General features: G+C 42.3%; 1 protein-coding gene across 2 annotated transcripts in view; it reads left to right on the forward strand.

The window, feature by feature from the left end:
- The window catches only part of atad2b (ATPase family AAA domain containing 2B), a 128,010-nt gene extending 112,176 nt beyond the window's left edge, over nt 1-15,834 (forward strand). For both annotated transcript variants that reach the window (XM_064991388.1, XM_064991389.1), the window contains exons 27-28: nt 9,152-9,280; nt 12,743-15,834. In XM_064991388.1, coding sequence (XP_064847460.1) covers nt 9,152-9,280; nt 12,743-12,784 — 171 coding nt within the window. In that variant the 3' untranslated portion in view covers nt 12,785-15,834. The remainder of the gene's footprint in view (nt 1-9,151; nt 9,281-12,742) is intronic.
- The last annotated feature ends 684 nt before the right edge of the window (nt 15,835-16,518 follow it).

A 16,518-nucleotide genomic window follows, 5' to 3' on the forward strand; every position in this document is an offset into this window, starting at 1 on the left:
ACCTTTCCAGAAATAAGTATCTCACTGTTGCTGCTTGTTAAAGAACCCCCTCAGCCCCCAGCTGTGCCCTGGACACCATATGTGAATTAATCGCTCTCCATTTATCTTCAGAGTTTGTACTGTTAGGTGACCACAACTGGGATATGCTTAACACCCCGGCCGTCCTACAATCTAAGCTAGATGCCCTCAATCTCACACAAATTATCATGGAACCTACTAGGTACAACCCTAAATCCGTAAACACGGGCACCCTCATGCTTATCATCCTTACCAACCTGCCCTCTAAATACGCCTCAACCAGGATCTCAGCGATCACTGCCTCATTGCCTGCGTCCGTAGTGGGTCCGCGGTCAAACGACCACCCCTCATCACTGTCAAATGCTCCCTAAAACACTTCAGCCAGCAGGCCTTTTTAATCGACCTGGCCCGGGTATCCTGGAAGGATATTGACCTCATTCCGTCAGTAAAGGTTATCTGGTTATTCTTTAAAAGTGCTTTCCTCATCATCTTAAATAAGCATGCCCCATTCAATTTTTTAAAAACCAGGAACATATATAGTCCTTGGTTCACTCCAGACCTGACTGCCCTTGACCAGCACAAAAACATCCTGTGGCGTACTCCATTAGCATCGAATAGCCCCCGCGATATGCAACTTTTCAGGGAAGTTAGAAACTAATATACACAGGCAGTTAGGAAAGCAAAGGCTAGCTTTTTCAAACAGAAATTTGCATCCTGTATCCTCCAAAAGGTTCTGGGACACTGTAAAGTCCATGGAGAATAAGAACACCAGCTGCCCACTGTTGGCTGAGGCTAGGAAAGACTGTCACTACTGATGAATCCACGATAGAGAATTTCAAGGAGCATTTTTCTATGGCTGGCCATGCTTTCCACCTGGCTACCCCTACCCCGGTCAACAGCTCTGCACCCCCCACAGCAACTTGCCGAAGTACCTTCTCCGCTATGCAATCTGGTTTTCGAGCTGGTCATGGTTGCACCTCAGCCATGCTCAAGGTCCTAAACGATATCATAACCGCCATCGATAAAAGACAATACTGTGCAGCCATATTCATCGACCTGGCCAAGGCTTTCGACTCTTGTCAATCACCACATTCTTATCGGCAGACTCAACAGCCTTGGTTTCTCAAATGACTGCCTTGCCTGGTTCACCAACTACTTCTCAGAGTTCAGTGTGTCAAATCGGAGGGCCTGTTGTTCGGACCTCTGGCAGTCTCTATGGGGGTGCCACATGGTTTAATTCTCGGGCCGACTCTTTTCTCTTTATATATCATATACTCTTATACTCTTGCTGCTGGTGATTCTCTGATCCACTTCTATGCAGACAACACCATTCTGAATACATCTGGCCCTTCTTTGGACACTGTTAATAACAAACTTCTAGATGAGCTTCAATGCCATACAACTCTCCTTCCGTGGCCTCCAACTGAATGCAAGTACAACTGAATGCATACTCTTTAACCGATCTTTGCCCTCACCTGCCTGCCGGTCAAGCATTACTACTCTAGACGGTTCTGACTTAGAATATGTGGACATCTACAAATACCTATGTGTCTGGTTTGACTGTAAACTCTCCTTCCTGACTCATATCAAGCAATCCAATCCAAAATTAAATCTAGAATCGGCTTCCTATTTCGCAAAGAAGTTTTCTTCACTCATGCTGCCAAACATACCCTCGTAAAACTGACTATCCTACCGATCTTAGACTTAGGCGATGTCATTTACAAAAAAGTCTCCAACACTCTACTCAGCAAACTGGATGCAGTCTATCACAGTGCCATCCGTTTTGTCACCAAAGCTCCATATACTTCCCACCACTGCGACCTGCATGCTCTCGTTGGCTGGCCCTCGCTTCATATTCGTTGCCAAACCCACTGGCTCCAGGTCATCTATAAGTCTTTGCTAGGTAAAGCCTCGCCTTACCTCAGCTCACTGGTCAGCATAGCAGCATCCACCCGCAGCACGCGCTCCAGCAGGTATATTTCCCTGGTCACCCCCGATGCCAACTCCTCCTTTGGCCCGCCTTTCCTTCCAGTTCTCTGCTGCCAATGACTGGAACGAATTGCAAAAATCATATCTCCCTCACTGACTTTAAGCATCAGCTGTCTGAGCAGCTTACAGATCATTGCACCTGTACACAGCCCATCTGTAAATAGCCCACTAAACTATCTCATCCCCATATTGTTATTTATTTGCTCCTTTGCACCCCAGTATCTCTACTTGCACATTCATCTTCTACTCAAATATCACTCCAGTGTTTAATTGCGAAATTGTAATTATTTCGCCACTATGGCCTATTTATTGCCTTACCTCCCTAATATTACTTCATTTGCACACACTGTATATAGACTTTTATATTGTGTTATTGACTGTACGTTTGTTTATTCCATGTGTAACTGTTGTATGTGTTGAACTGCTGTGCTTTATCTTGGCCAGGTCGCAGTTGTAAATGATAACTTGTTCTCAACTGGCCTACCTGGTTAAATAAAGGTGAAATAAAATAAATACATCGAAGTACAGTGGGGCAAAAAAGTATTTAGTCAGCCACCAATTGTGCAAGTTCTACCACTTAAAAAGATGAGAGAGGCCTGTAATTTTCATCATAGGTACACTTCAACTATGAAACCAGAAAATCACATTGTATGATTTTTTTATTAATTTTTTTGCTAAATATGGTGGAAGATAAGTATTTGGTCAATAACAAAAGTTTATCGCAATACTTTGTTATATACCCTTTGTTGGCAATGACAGAGGTCAAACGTTTTCTGTCTTCAAAAGGTTTTCACACACTGTTGCTGGTATTTTGGCCCATTCCTCCATGCAGATCTCCTCTAGAGCAGTGATGTTTTGGGGCTGTTGCTGGGCAACACGGACTTTCAACTCCCTCCAAAGATTTTCTATGGGGTTGAGATCTGGAGACTGGCTAGGCCACTCCAGGACCTTGAAATGCTTCTTACGAAGCCACTCCTTTGTTGCCCGGGCGGTGTGTTTGGGATCATTGTCATGCTGAAAGACCCGGCCACGTTTCATCTTCAATGCCCTTGCTGATGGAAGGAGGTTTTCACTCAAAATCTCATGATACATGGCCCCATTCATTCTTTCCTTTACACGGGTCAGTTGTCCTGGTCCTTTTGCAGAAAAACAACCCCAAAGCATGATGTTTCCACCCCCATGCTTCACAGTAGGTATGGTATTCTTTGGATGCAACTCAGCATTCTTTGTCCTCCAAACACAACGAGTTTAGTTTTTACCAAAAAGTTATATTTTGGTTTCATCTGACCATATGACATTCTCCCAATCTTCTTCTGGATCATCAAATGCTCTCTAGCAAACTTCAGACGGGCCTGGATATGTACTGGCTTAAGCAGGGGGACACGTCTGGCACTGCAGGATTTTAGTCCCTGGCGGCGTAGTGTGTTACTGATGGTAGGCTTTGTTACTTTGGTAACAGCTCTGCAGGTCATTCACTAGGTCCCCCCCCCGTGTGGTTCTGGGATTTTTGCTCACCGTTCTTGTGATCATTTTGACCCCACGGGGTGAGAATTTGCGTGGAGCCCCAGATCAAGGGAGATTATCAGTGGTCTTGTATGTCTTCCATTTCCTAATATTTGCTCCCACAGTTTATTTCTTCAAACCAAGCTACTTCCCTATTGCAGATTCAGTCTTTCCAGCCTGGTACAGGTCTAGAATTTTGTTTCTGGTGTCCTTTGACAGCTCTTTGGTCTTGGCCATAGTGGAGTTTGGAGTGTGACTGTTTGAGATTGTGGACAGGTGTCTTTTACACTGATAACAAGTTCAAACAGGTGCCATTAATACAGGTAACGAGTGGAGGACAGATGAGCCTCTTAAAGAAGAAGTTACAGGTCTGTGAGAGCCAGAAATCTTGCTTGTTTGTAGGTGACCAAATACTTATTTTCCACATTGTCTTGCATTAGGAGGAACCCAGGGCTCACAAGGGGTCTGAGGATCTCATCCCGGTACCTAATGGCAGTCAGGCTACGTCTGGCGAGCACATGGAGGGCTGTGCGGCCCCCCAAAGAAATGCCGCCCCACACCATGACTGACCCACCGCCAAACCGGTCATGCTGGAGGATGTTGCAGGCAGCAGAACGTTCTCCACGGCGTCTCCAGACTGTCACGTCTGTCACGTGCTCAGTGTGAACCTGCTTTCATCTGTGAAGAGCACAGGGCGCCAGTGGCGAATTTGCCAATTTTGGTGTTCTCTGGCAAATGCCAAACGTCCTGCACAGTTTAGGGCTGGGAGCACAACCCCCACCTGTGGACGTTGGGCCCTCATACCACCCTCATGGAGTCTGTTTCTGACCGTTTGAGCAGACACATGCACATTTGTGGCCTGCTGGAGGTCATTTTGCAGGGCTCTGGCAGTGCTCCTCCTGCTCCTCCTTGCACAAAAAAAGTGGTCTGTGGTCATCACCTGCAGAACCACTCCTTTATTGGGGTTGTCTTGCTCATTGCCATTAATTTCCACCTGTTGTCTATTCCATTTGCACAACAGCATGTGAAATGTATTGTCAATCAGTGTTGCTTCCTAAGTGGACAGTTTGATTTCACGGAAGTGTGATTTTATTTATTTATTTATTTAACCTTTATTTAACCAGGCAAGTCAGTTAAGAACAAATTCTTATTTTCAATGACGGCCTAGGAACAGTGGGTTAACTGCCTGTTCAGGGCAGTTTCCGGTTACTAGTCCAACGCTCTAACCACTAGGCTACCCTGCCGCCCCGATTGATTGATTGACTTGGAGTTACATTGTGTTGTTTAAGTGTTCTCTTTATTTTTTTGAGCTATATATATATATATATATATATATATATATATATATATATTAATAACCACAGGCTCTGCAGGGTGAGATATTTATGTTAACACTAACTGTTAACACACATTGAAGTCATCAGCTCTCCAGTTCAAAGCGTTCACACCCCAGGCTGTGGTTATTTCTGTACCCTGGCATAAGCCTGTGCCTTGGTCTCCATTTCAGAGATTCACATGGTACCGGGCTGGGCTCCAGGAGCACCAGGTGGGCATGTTTGTTACTGCTGTGTGTGTGTAGAGTTGCTATGGTCTGTGTGTTTGTAGAGGTGATGGGCTGTGCTCAGGTTCAGGTCTATGTTCTCAGAATCACAGGGAGCCTGTCAGTGGCCTCATTAGCTGCCCTTGACTGGCTGAAACACGCAGAGAACACTGTGTGTATTGAGGTGGGTGTGTTTGTGTGTCTGCGGGGGGGTTGGTGTACTGGTGTAGTCATCTGCTTGGCCTCATGCTGTGCCTGAGCTGATAGGTCAGAGGTTACCATGGCTGTGACATCAATAGTGCTTCGTCCTCCCATCTGCGTTCCTTCGTTCTGAATTTTTCCAGATTTTGCTACGTCACAGCCTTATGCTAAAATAGATGACATTTTATTGTTCACTAATCAGTCTACACACAACACCACATAATGACCAAGCAAAAACATTTTTGGCTAATTTATAAAAAAAATAAAAACAGTTTGATTCGTTCTCCCGTCTGGGTTGCTTCTCTCATTCTTTAGCTCTGGCTCATGTTTTGAGCATTTTCAAACAAGGCTGAGATGGTGAGGAAGAGGGGGGATAGAGACGTGAGCTGTGATGGGGAGGAAGGGAGGTTGGAGTTAAATGGTCAGTGTCACATCCCCCTTTAACAGGTTGGATTACAGCTCCTATGTGTGTTGGGAGCTCACTACCTCAGGGGGCCTGCTATCCCCACCACCACACACCTTACCCCCGCTGGCACTATTGGCCTGGGCAACTGGACAGAGGCACAGCTGATTAAATCAGGCATCTAACAAGGAAAGAGGCAGAGAAGAGGGGGTGAGATTAGAAGAGGTAGAGAAGGACGGACTGGGGAAGAAGCATAGTTGTAGATGTGGAGAGACGGGTTGAGAAAGGAGGGAGTTATTGAGACTGTATTGATGGGTAAAATAGTCATATTTTTCAGTGTTCTTCGAGTCACTGTGTCCTTATTTGCAATTGAACAAATAGACAAATATCACCTCACTTGAATAATCCTGACATTTCACTGAGGAACCCACACCTTGTTCTCCTGACACACACACCATTACTGTCAGGGTTTCTCTGTTTGCCTGGCGTCTAATGACTGTAAATCTAGTCGCCGTGTGATGATTTGCTATTTCAGTCTATGCATTTTGATGAGCACACACACACAGACACCGTGGCACGCTGCGACGGAGCAGGTCAATTGAAAGGGTCTTTGACTGTCCTGAGTGTTTTAATTAAAGAAGCAAAGAAAAGTAAACACTGAGCTAATTATGATTTGCTGTAATTAGCTGTCCCTCTGATCTTAATTGCTTTTGAATATAGCTGACCTCCATTTGTGTGTTTGTGTGAGAGTTGTGCTTGTAATGTGAATGCAGGGGATGTGAGCATGTTCCCTGTTGCATTAAATATTCTACTGGTGTGTGATCATGCTTTTTCATGTCTATGGCGTGAATGTGTTGTCTAAGGCAGCTTGTCCTTTCTGATGTGTATAATATGTGTGTGTGTATAAGGTCGAGGTCGACCGATTTTATGATTTTTCAACGCCGATACCGATTATTGGAGGACCAAAAAAGCAGATACAGATTAATCGGACAATTTAAAAAATATATATACAGTGCCTTGCGAAAGTATTCGGCCCCCTTGAACTTTGCGACCTTTTGCCACATTTCAGGCTTCAAACATAAAGATATAAAACTGGATTTTTTTTGTGAAGAAACAACAACAAGTGGGACACAATCATGAAGTGGAACGACATTTATTGGATATTTCAAACTTTTTTAACAAATCAAAAACTGAAAAATTGGGCGTGCAAAATTATTCAGCCCCCTTAAGTTAATACTTTGTAGCGCCACCTTTTGCTGCGATTACAGCTGTAAGTCGCTTGGGGTATGTCTCTATCAGTTTTGCACATCGAGAGACTGAATTTTTTTCCCATTCCTCCTTGCAAAACAGCTCGAGCTCAGTGAGGTTGGATGGAGAGCATTTGTGAACAGCAGTTTTCAGTTCTTTCCACAGATTCTCGATTGGATTCAGGTCTGGACTTTGACTTGGCCATTCTAACACCTGGATATGTTTATTCTTGAACCATTCCATTGTAGATTTTGCTTTATGTTTTGGATCATTGTCTTGTGGGAAGACAAATCTCCGTCCCAGTTTCAGGTCTTTTGCAGACTCCATCAGGTTTTCTTCCAGAATGGTCCTGTATTTGGCTCCATCCATCTTCCCATCAATTTTAACGATCTTCCCTGTCCCTTCAGAAGAAAAGCAGGCCCAAACCATGATGCTGCCACCACCATGTTTGACAGTGGGGATGGTGTGTTCAAGGTGATGAGCTGTGTTGCTTTTACGCCAAACATAACGTTTTGCATTGTTGCCAAAAAGTTCAATTTTGGTTTCATCTGACCAGAGCACCTTCTTCCACATGTTTGGTGTGCCTCCCAGGTGGCTTGTGGCAAACTTTAAACAATGGCTTTCTTCTTGTCACTCTTCCATAAAGGCCAGATTTGTGCAATATACGACTGATTGTTGTCCTATGGACAGAGTCTCCCACCTCAGCTGTAGATCTCTGCAGTTCATCCAGAGTGATCATGGGCCTCTTGGTTGCATCTCTGATCAGTCTTCTCCTTGTATGAGCTGAAAGTTTAGAGGGACGGCCAGGTCTTGGTAGATTTGCAGTGGTCTGATACTCCTTCCATTTCAATATTATCACTTGCACAGTGCTCCTTGGGATGTTTAAAGCTTGGGAAATCTTTTTGTATCCAAATCCGGCTTTAAACTTCTTCACAACAGTATCTCGGACCTGCCTGGTGTGTTCCTTGTTCTTCATGATGCTCTCTGCGCTTTTAACGGACCTCTGAGACTATCACAGTGCAGGTGCATTTATACAGAGACTTGATTACACACAGGTGGATTGTATTTATCATCATTAGTCATTTAGGTCAACATTGGATCATTCAGAGATCCTCACTGAACTTCTGGAGAGAGTTTGCTGCACTGAAAGTAAAGGGGCTGAATAATTTTGCACGTCCAATTTTTCAGTTTTTGATTTGTTAAAAAAGTTTGAAATATCCAATAAATGTCGTTCCACTTCATGATTGTGTCCCACTTGTTGTTAATTCTTCACAAAAAAATACAGTTTTATATCTTTATGTTTGAAGCCTGAAATGTGGCAAAAGGTCGCAAAGTTCAAGGGGGCCGAATACTTTCGCAAGGCACTGTATTTGTACTAATGATAATTACAACAATACTGAATGAACACTTATTTTAACTTAATATAATACATCAAGTAAAAAATGCAGAAACAAATTGTTGGAGAAGAAAGTAAAAGTGCAATATGTGCCATGTAAGAAAGCTATTGTTTAAGTTCCTTGCTCAGAACATGAGAACATATGAAAGTTGGTGGTTCCTTTTAACATGAGTCTTCAATATTCCCAGGTAAGAAGTTTTAGGTTGTAGTTATTATAGAAATATAGGACTATTTCCCTCTATACCATTTGTATTTCATTAACCTTTGGCTATTGGATGTTCTTATAGGCACTTTAGTATTGCAAGTGTAACAGTATAGCTTCCGTCCCTCTCCTCGCCTCTACATGGGCTAAAACCAGGAACACATCGACAACAGCCACCCTCGAAGCAGCTTTACCCATGCAGAGCAAGGGGAACAACTACTCCAAGTCTCAGAGCGAGTGACGTTTGAAACGTTATTTGTGTGCACCCCGCTAACCATTTCACATCGGTTACACCAGCCTAATCTCGGGAGTTGATAGTCTCCTTTGGAGTGCAACGAGAGGCAGGTCGTTATTGCATTGGACTAGTTTACTGTAAGGTTGCAAGATTGAATCCCCCAAGCTGACAAGGTAAAAATCTGTTGTTCTGCCCCTGAACCAGGCAGTTAACCCACCGTTCCTAGGCCGTCATTGAAAATAAGAATGTGTTCTTAACTGACTTGCCTAGTTAAATAAAGGTGTAAAAAAATAAATAATAATTCTCATCCAAATCGGTGTCCAAAAATACCGATTTCCGATTGTTATGAAAACTTGAACTTTAATTATTAGGTCAATTTCTAGTGTGTATATAAGGTGTGTGTTCTCCTCCCCCAGGCCCTCTTGGACACAGTGGTACAGAGGAGTGAAGGCTACAGCGTGGAGCGTTTAGAGAGACTCTTCTCTCTCCTCAGTCAGTGCATCTACCAACACCGCCTGGACTACGACAAGACACTGCTACTGGAGGTTAGACGAACACACACACATGCCGCTACAGACACGCCGCTTACAGACACGCCGCTTACAGACACGCCGCTTACAGACACGCCGCTTACAGACACGCCGCTTACAGACACGCCGCTTACAGACACGCCGCTTACAGACACGCCGCTACAGACACGCCGCTACACAGTGCCGTGAGAAAGTATTACACCCCTCGACTTTTTACGCATTTTATGTTACAAATTGGGATTACATGTTTTTTTTTTTACTTGTCCTTTTTGCCAATGATCCACACACACTACTCTGTCAAAGTGGGGTGGGGGGAGTTTTAAATGAAAAATAAACATATATACGCATCTTCATTAGAGTCAATACATGTTAGAATCACCTGGGTAAGTCTCTAAGCTCTTTCCACACCTGGATTGTACAATGTTTGCCAATTTATTATTTTAAAAATGATTTAACCTTTGTCAAGTTTGTTGTTGATCCTTGCATGACAGCCATTTAAGTCCAAACTGAAACTAGGCCACTCAGGAACATTCAATGTCATCTTGGTAAGCAACTCCAGTGTAGATTTGGCTTTGTGTTTTAGGTTATTTTTGAGCTGAAAGGTGCATTTTTCTGTCTGTTGGAATGCAGACAACCAGGTTTTCCTCTAGGATTGCTCTTTTCCATTTATGTTTATCCTAAAAAAAACTCCCTAGTCCTTGCTGATGTAAACCATACCCATAACATGATGCAGCCACCACCATGCTTGACCATATGAAGTGGTGCTCTGTGATGTTGGATTTGCCTGACACATAACACTTAGTATTCAGTGCAATAAATGAGCTTTTTGTCCTGTCACTTTAGTGACTTGTTGCAAACAGGATGCATGTTTTAGAATAGTTTTATTCTATACAGGCTTCCTTCTTTTCACTCTGTCATTTAGGTTAGTATTGTAGAGTAACTACAATGTTGTTGATCCATCCTCATTGTTCTCCTATCACAGCCATTAAACTCTGTAACTGTTTTAAAGTCACCATTGGCCTCATGGTGAAATCCCTGAGCGGTTTCCTTCCTCTCCATCAACTGAGTTAGAAAGGACGCCTGTATCTTTTTAGTGACTGATACACCATCCAAAGTGTCTTTAATAACTTCACCAGGCTCAAAGGGATATTCAGTGTCTGATTTGTTTTATTTTTTACACATCCACCAATAGGTGCCCTTCTTTGCGAGGCATTGGAAAACCTCCCTGGTCTGGCTGAATCTGTGCTTGAAATTCACTAATCGACCTTACAGATAATTGTATGTGTGGGGTACAGAGATGAGGCAGTATTAAACACTCCATTCAGCGTATTATGTGACTTGTTAAGCACATTTTTACTCCTTTATTTATTTAGGCTTGACATAACAAAGGGGCTGAATACTTAAGACATTTTAGCTTTGAATTTTTAATTTGATATAGCGCAATGTTCCAAATGCCTGTAACAAGGTTTTCACATATTTATTTTGTTTTCATGGTCTCATCTCCTTTGCTTCTTCTGTGCACCTCCCCCCCCCCCACACACACACACACACACCAAGCTCCTCCCCCTGCCACTCACAACAACAAAGATGAAAGATCACGTCTTCCTCTCTTGATAAGCAGCTTCAACTCACTATTTGCATTTGAGATTTGGTCCAACAGAATGGACACACATATGGACACCAAAACACAATCAGACAATATTTTACTGTAATAGAAGATAACGACCTTTCTAATGATACAATTTTAGTGTATCTACTTCCAACATTTAGAACAGACCCTACTAAAATGTGAGTATCAATGAACATTGACTGTGTAAATACTCAGTTTCTGTCATGCATGATGTTGTCGTACCGCTAGCAGCAGTTTAGCCACAGACTGTCATACTAGTTGTCTAGTGTGTGTTTTAGAAATGTGCGTTGAGCATCAAAAACTATTGTATGAGAAATAAGGTAGACCATTTGATTTCAACATCTGAACACAGTGTAAAGGCCAGCCTGCTGTTCAAACAGTTGGAGACTGACAGAATGGTGTGTTCATAACAATTAAAATAGATTCAAGTTGGCTAAATTTGAAATCTAAGATTTGCTGGCTACTCACTAGCATTTGGGCTTGAGAGATTGTTTGAGACCAGTGCTCATGTTTTACCTTCCTGGAGAGGAAAGTGGAGATTTGAGTGTACAGAGAGTATTGATATCAAGTTGATGCCATCGTCAACCTAGGGCCGTAAGGTGTGTTTCAGAGCTGTTGGTCATGGTTAGTGAGAAGCTGTTGGCGCATTCCGTTCAGTCTGTATGCTACGGAAGGTCAACCTGTGGCTCTTAGTCTTTACTGTGTTTGGAGGTGTATGTCAAGGCATCCGCATGGTTCCCATCCAAAACAGTTTGGTCATATATTCTGACAATATTTGGTCACATTTGAAGGTTTTTTTCCCTGAGGCAAGCTGAATTCTACACCAATTGGTTGGTGATCGATCAGAAGTAGGGACTCTTCAATAAAGTGTTTGTCATTCAACGAGAAACAAATAATTTTAGCATTTTTTTTTCACTTCAGAGATACTAAATTCTCTGCAGAAACGTCAAAGTTAATGACTGATTTCTGACTATTTTGAGGAAGTGTCTTCTGGCTACTGCGTCTCAAGATGGACAAACAGATCTATTGATGCTTTTCAAGCATAGGTCTTAAGGGAGTACGCGAGCACAGTGACTGGGTGTGAGGACTGTAAGCCGCATCTATCTAACACCTCAGGACCAGAAGGTGTTAAAAGCAGGGCAGACAATAACATACACACACAGGTGTTAAAAGCAGGGCAGACAATAACATACACACACAGGTGTTAAAAGCAGGGCAGACAATAACATACACACACAGGTGTTAAAATCAGGGCAGACAATAACACACACACACAGGTGTTAAAAGCAGGGCAAACAATAACATACACACACACAGGTGTTAAAATCAGGGCAGACAATAACATACACACACACACACAGGTGTTAAAATCAGGGCAGCCGATAACATACACACACACAGGTGTTAAAATCAGGGCAGCCGATAACATACACACACACACACACACACACGCAGGTGTTAAAATCAGGGCAGCCGATAACATACACACACACACAGGTGTTAAAATCAGGGCAGCCAATAACACACACACACACACAGGTATGTTCATCGATGTCTATGTAAAGCTTTCTGGGATTTTCTCAGATGCAGTGTAAAGGGGTTGACTTTTTCTAGCACCTTTCACCAGGTCTCAGAGCTTTACGCTGTATAGCGGTAACTCTCCTCACCCCTGGGTGTGTACTACTCACATTCATGACATTGAGAATACCAATTCAATTGTTGGTGTCAACATGACTCATTTGAATTCATTGAGCACCTATTAGTAAGCTTGTGGTTTGTGGTAATAGTGTAACAGATGTGACTCATACAGACATATATTCTGACCTGTATGTTTCTGTTTTTTTCAGGAGATGGAGAGGAAAGTCCAGAATTTCATTACATTCCTGTGAGACTCGGCGAGACAGTCAGGTTGACCCTGATTTAGACTCTGAACACACACACACACACGAGAGGGACAGAGACCAGCCTTTGGGCCAAGTCCTTACACACAGAGCAAATACATAGCCCTGGTCTTAACGTAAACGACAGAACAAGGAAAAATAAAGACCAAGGAGAAAAAGAGGAGATTTCTATGGTGCTATAGTCTCAGGTACCCTGGTTGGACCCAGACCCAGTCTACAACCAAATGGACTCATGGACACGCGCACACAGGAATGATGAAAGGGGTGTCGCTGGTGCTATTCAGGTGCTATCCTAATCCATGGGGCTCTGGGGAGTAACTGACCAGCAAAACAGATTGGGTGATGTCATATCTCAATACGGCCTACTTTAGAACTGAGCACACACACAGACTACATGTGTGCTTAGTTATACACACACACACACAGTAATCCCAGGCGCAGATGTCACCAGCAGTGTGTGTGCAGTTAGCTAGGAGGTTGAGGCAGACTCCTGTTTCATTACCATTGCCGAGCCCATCTCTCAGTACTGTACTGAATCAGCATCATAGGCCAGTCATCTCATAGATACAACAGCTTACAGATCATACAGAGTCATTCAAACAGCCTGGTTTGATTAGCATCTGGCTCTAATCAATCCATAGATTTTTGATTAATATGGCTCTAATAACCACCCGTCTCGCCCAATGTCCATTAAATGTTTTGAACGTGACGATACAGTTAGTTCATGTTGCACTGGTGGCCCAGAATCAGAGACATCCATGACATATGGATACAGAAAGATATGGCTGCGGTTAGAATCAATTGATTACAAAAACATGAAATCCCCCTTGATAATAAAACGTGTTAATGAATCAACAGAAACTAAGGAAGCGTTTGTTTTTTAGCTTTTCAGTGGTAGCTGAATCACATCTCTGTCTGGAACTGTCCGTTTTCTTCAACACAAGCTGTGCCCTGCTAGTTTTTATTTCCCATCCACTCCAAACTAACTGGAAGCGATTTTTAATTGGACACTTGTAGTTTGCACTGCCTAGCATGTGCCTTATTTAACCCCCAATGAACTTTAATATTTCTGAAAGAATGGTTTTTATCAACTGCTCTGTTAAATGTAGTGCAGTACAGTGGGTTCGATGTAGGCATTTCCCCCTTACTAACCACAGATCTCGGATCAGTTCACCCAACTATAACCTTTTGTGGGGGATAATATCTGACCTAGGACCAGAGGTCACTTCTACAGTACCAAACTCAGGATAGTCACAGTAGGAAAGCAGATCTGGTCTTTTCCTGCCCAGATGGAAAGAGGACAGTAGGGGTTTTATTACTTTCATGTGGATGGAGGTAAAAAAAATTGTGGTGCCAATTTCCCCAAAATAAATCAATTTCTCCGGCGACTCCGCCTGTTTGTTGCGCATTTTTTTTGCCGTTTTCCAATTTTCTACGATACGTTGGTAACAATGTTTGGGTTGTTATTGCGTTGATTGTGAAGCTTCTGATGATGAACAAGGCCATTCTGTTGAGGATAGAACAGCATTATATTGTTTAACTCATTTTTGTTTTTGGATTGTTTACGCCTGAAGGGAGTGGGAAGGTTGTAATCCGTTGGTCTATCCATGTTCATCTTGTGGTAAAGATATATGCATTTGCTTTTCTTCTTGGCTTTCCTTGGCCATGGATAAGTCCATGTTTTGACCAGAGTCAGCCGTTGGGTCAAACAGACAACCCTTTCTCATTCAAATCATTCTTAACACCAGGGTTCTAACTCAACTCAGGTCCTGGCGAACTACTAGGTGTACAGGCTTTTGTTCCAAATAAACCTGGTCTTCAATCTGGATCACAATTGGGCTGTAACAAAATCCTAGTAGCTCTCCAAGATTGGAGAGTTGTAAAGCCCTGCTTTATGCTGGTCCAACACCTGATGCCCCCCCCAACTCCCCCTCTGCCTTCTCTTGGATCGCTGGGTGAAAATTTAAAAGTTAATCATTTTAAGAATATGCAAACTAGCATTTTGAGGCATTGGACTACTGCAGAGAGAAACAAAGCTACCTCAGCTTAATTTATTATAATGCTATGACAAACCGTTTACTGGGTGCACAGTATTAGGCCATGTTCCAAACTATAGTCACAACTCTCATACTGCTAAGGTACTGGATCATCAGCACAAGTTCTGTGACTGCTGTGGTAACACCAGTTTGTTTGGTTGTCTTTATTGCATTTGAGCCGAGACGAAACATACAGCATTTAAGTTCAAGCAAATGTAAAACTGTATATTTCGGTTCTGCAGACAGTCGTCCTAAGATTGCTTTCCTTTCAGATCGTACTACACTATTACAGCCTATTGCGATTCTTCTGTCCATCTAACCACGATCTCGACGTGTTTGCAGACTCATCTTTCTTGTGGTGTTCCATTTTCTTTTTATTTATTAACATAATTATTCAACAAGTTTGTCTTAATATCCATTAACTGTCTTTGTATATTTGAAAATTTAACAATTTGGGAAGAGTTGTTACTCAAAGTGATTTGATCTTAGTGCCGAGGTAGACGGTTTTGGAGCATAAAGGAGGTTACAGGTGTCTCAGGTTTCTTCAGGCTACACTTATTCCATTGTGATGTTTAGTTTTTTCTTGTTTAGTGGTTATGGACTGTGGCATACTGGACGAGGCTAACATTGACTCATCGGAATTTTTACTTCAAAAAATACAAGTGTGTGTTGGACTCAATTTGGCCACCAAGTAAAATAGTTTTTTAGCATTGGGGAATAAAATGTTATGTTCTTGTTTGGACAAACAACCAATTTGTCTGGTATTAAATGATTTAGTCCAGTATGCGCGCAATTCTCCAACTTAATTTTATCTGGGATTCATTTAGTATGTTTTCTGTAGCATCACCATGTTTAATTTCTTCTTTGAGGTTTTAGTGTATTGAACATCCTTTTTCCCATTTAAGTGTTACTTTAGTGTGTTATATTTTAAATTAAACCTTTACTGTATTTCTGAAAAAAACTGCTGTGATAAACTTGAATAAAGGTGCAAATTGTGCAGTACTTCCATTTCCGCAGTGAACATGCCTGTCAAACGACTATCATTTTGGCTTTGAAACTGATTCCTTAATATTTGTACATTGATCTTAATGTAACAATTCAATCTGTATCGCTGAAGTTCATCTTCACAGCGTGATTGAAATTGAGAGGCAAGTTTCCCACAGCGGTAAACGCTGATATGTTGGTTCTATCAAATTTTACATTAACACTCCAGATTGAATTCAGCCCTCGTAAGAAAAGACTAGGGCTGGATTCAAACCCAATGTGATAAACGGTTTGAATTCAGCGATTTCCGGTATTAGGTTGATGATAGCAAGTCACCATCAGCCGATAATTGTAAAGAACTTTTACTGAAGGTGTTGCTTGCACATCGCTGGACAACTCCACACAAACAATGACTCAACCATGTATTTTTTATTTTGGGTACAGACATACAATTTTTTTTTTGTCCAACCTAGCACTTTTCTAAAAACATTTATACAGAATCACCTTTTAAAATATACATATTTCCTCCCGGTATTTACAGAATGTCCCCCCCCCACCCAACACCGGGGCTCGTGGGTCGCAATGATATGCAAATACATTGCTTTCAGAAAGTATTTACATCCCTTGACTTTTTCCACTTTGTTACGTAGTGGGATTAAAATGGATTTTGTTTAAGAAAGTTCTATCGTAGAATTTATGAAA

Source organism: Oncorhynchus masou, chromosome 16, assembly GCF_036934945.1.
Source record: "Oncorhynchus masou masou isolate Uvic2021 chromosome 16, UVic_Omas_1.1, whole genome shotgun sequence".
NCBI lineage: Eukaryota > Metazoa > Chordata > Actinopteri > Salmoniformes > Salmonidae > Oncorhynchus > Oncorhynchus masou.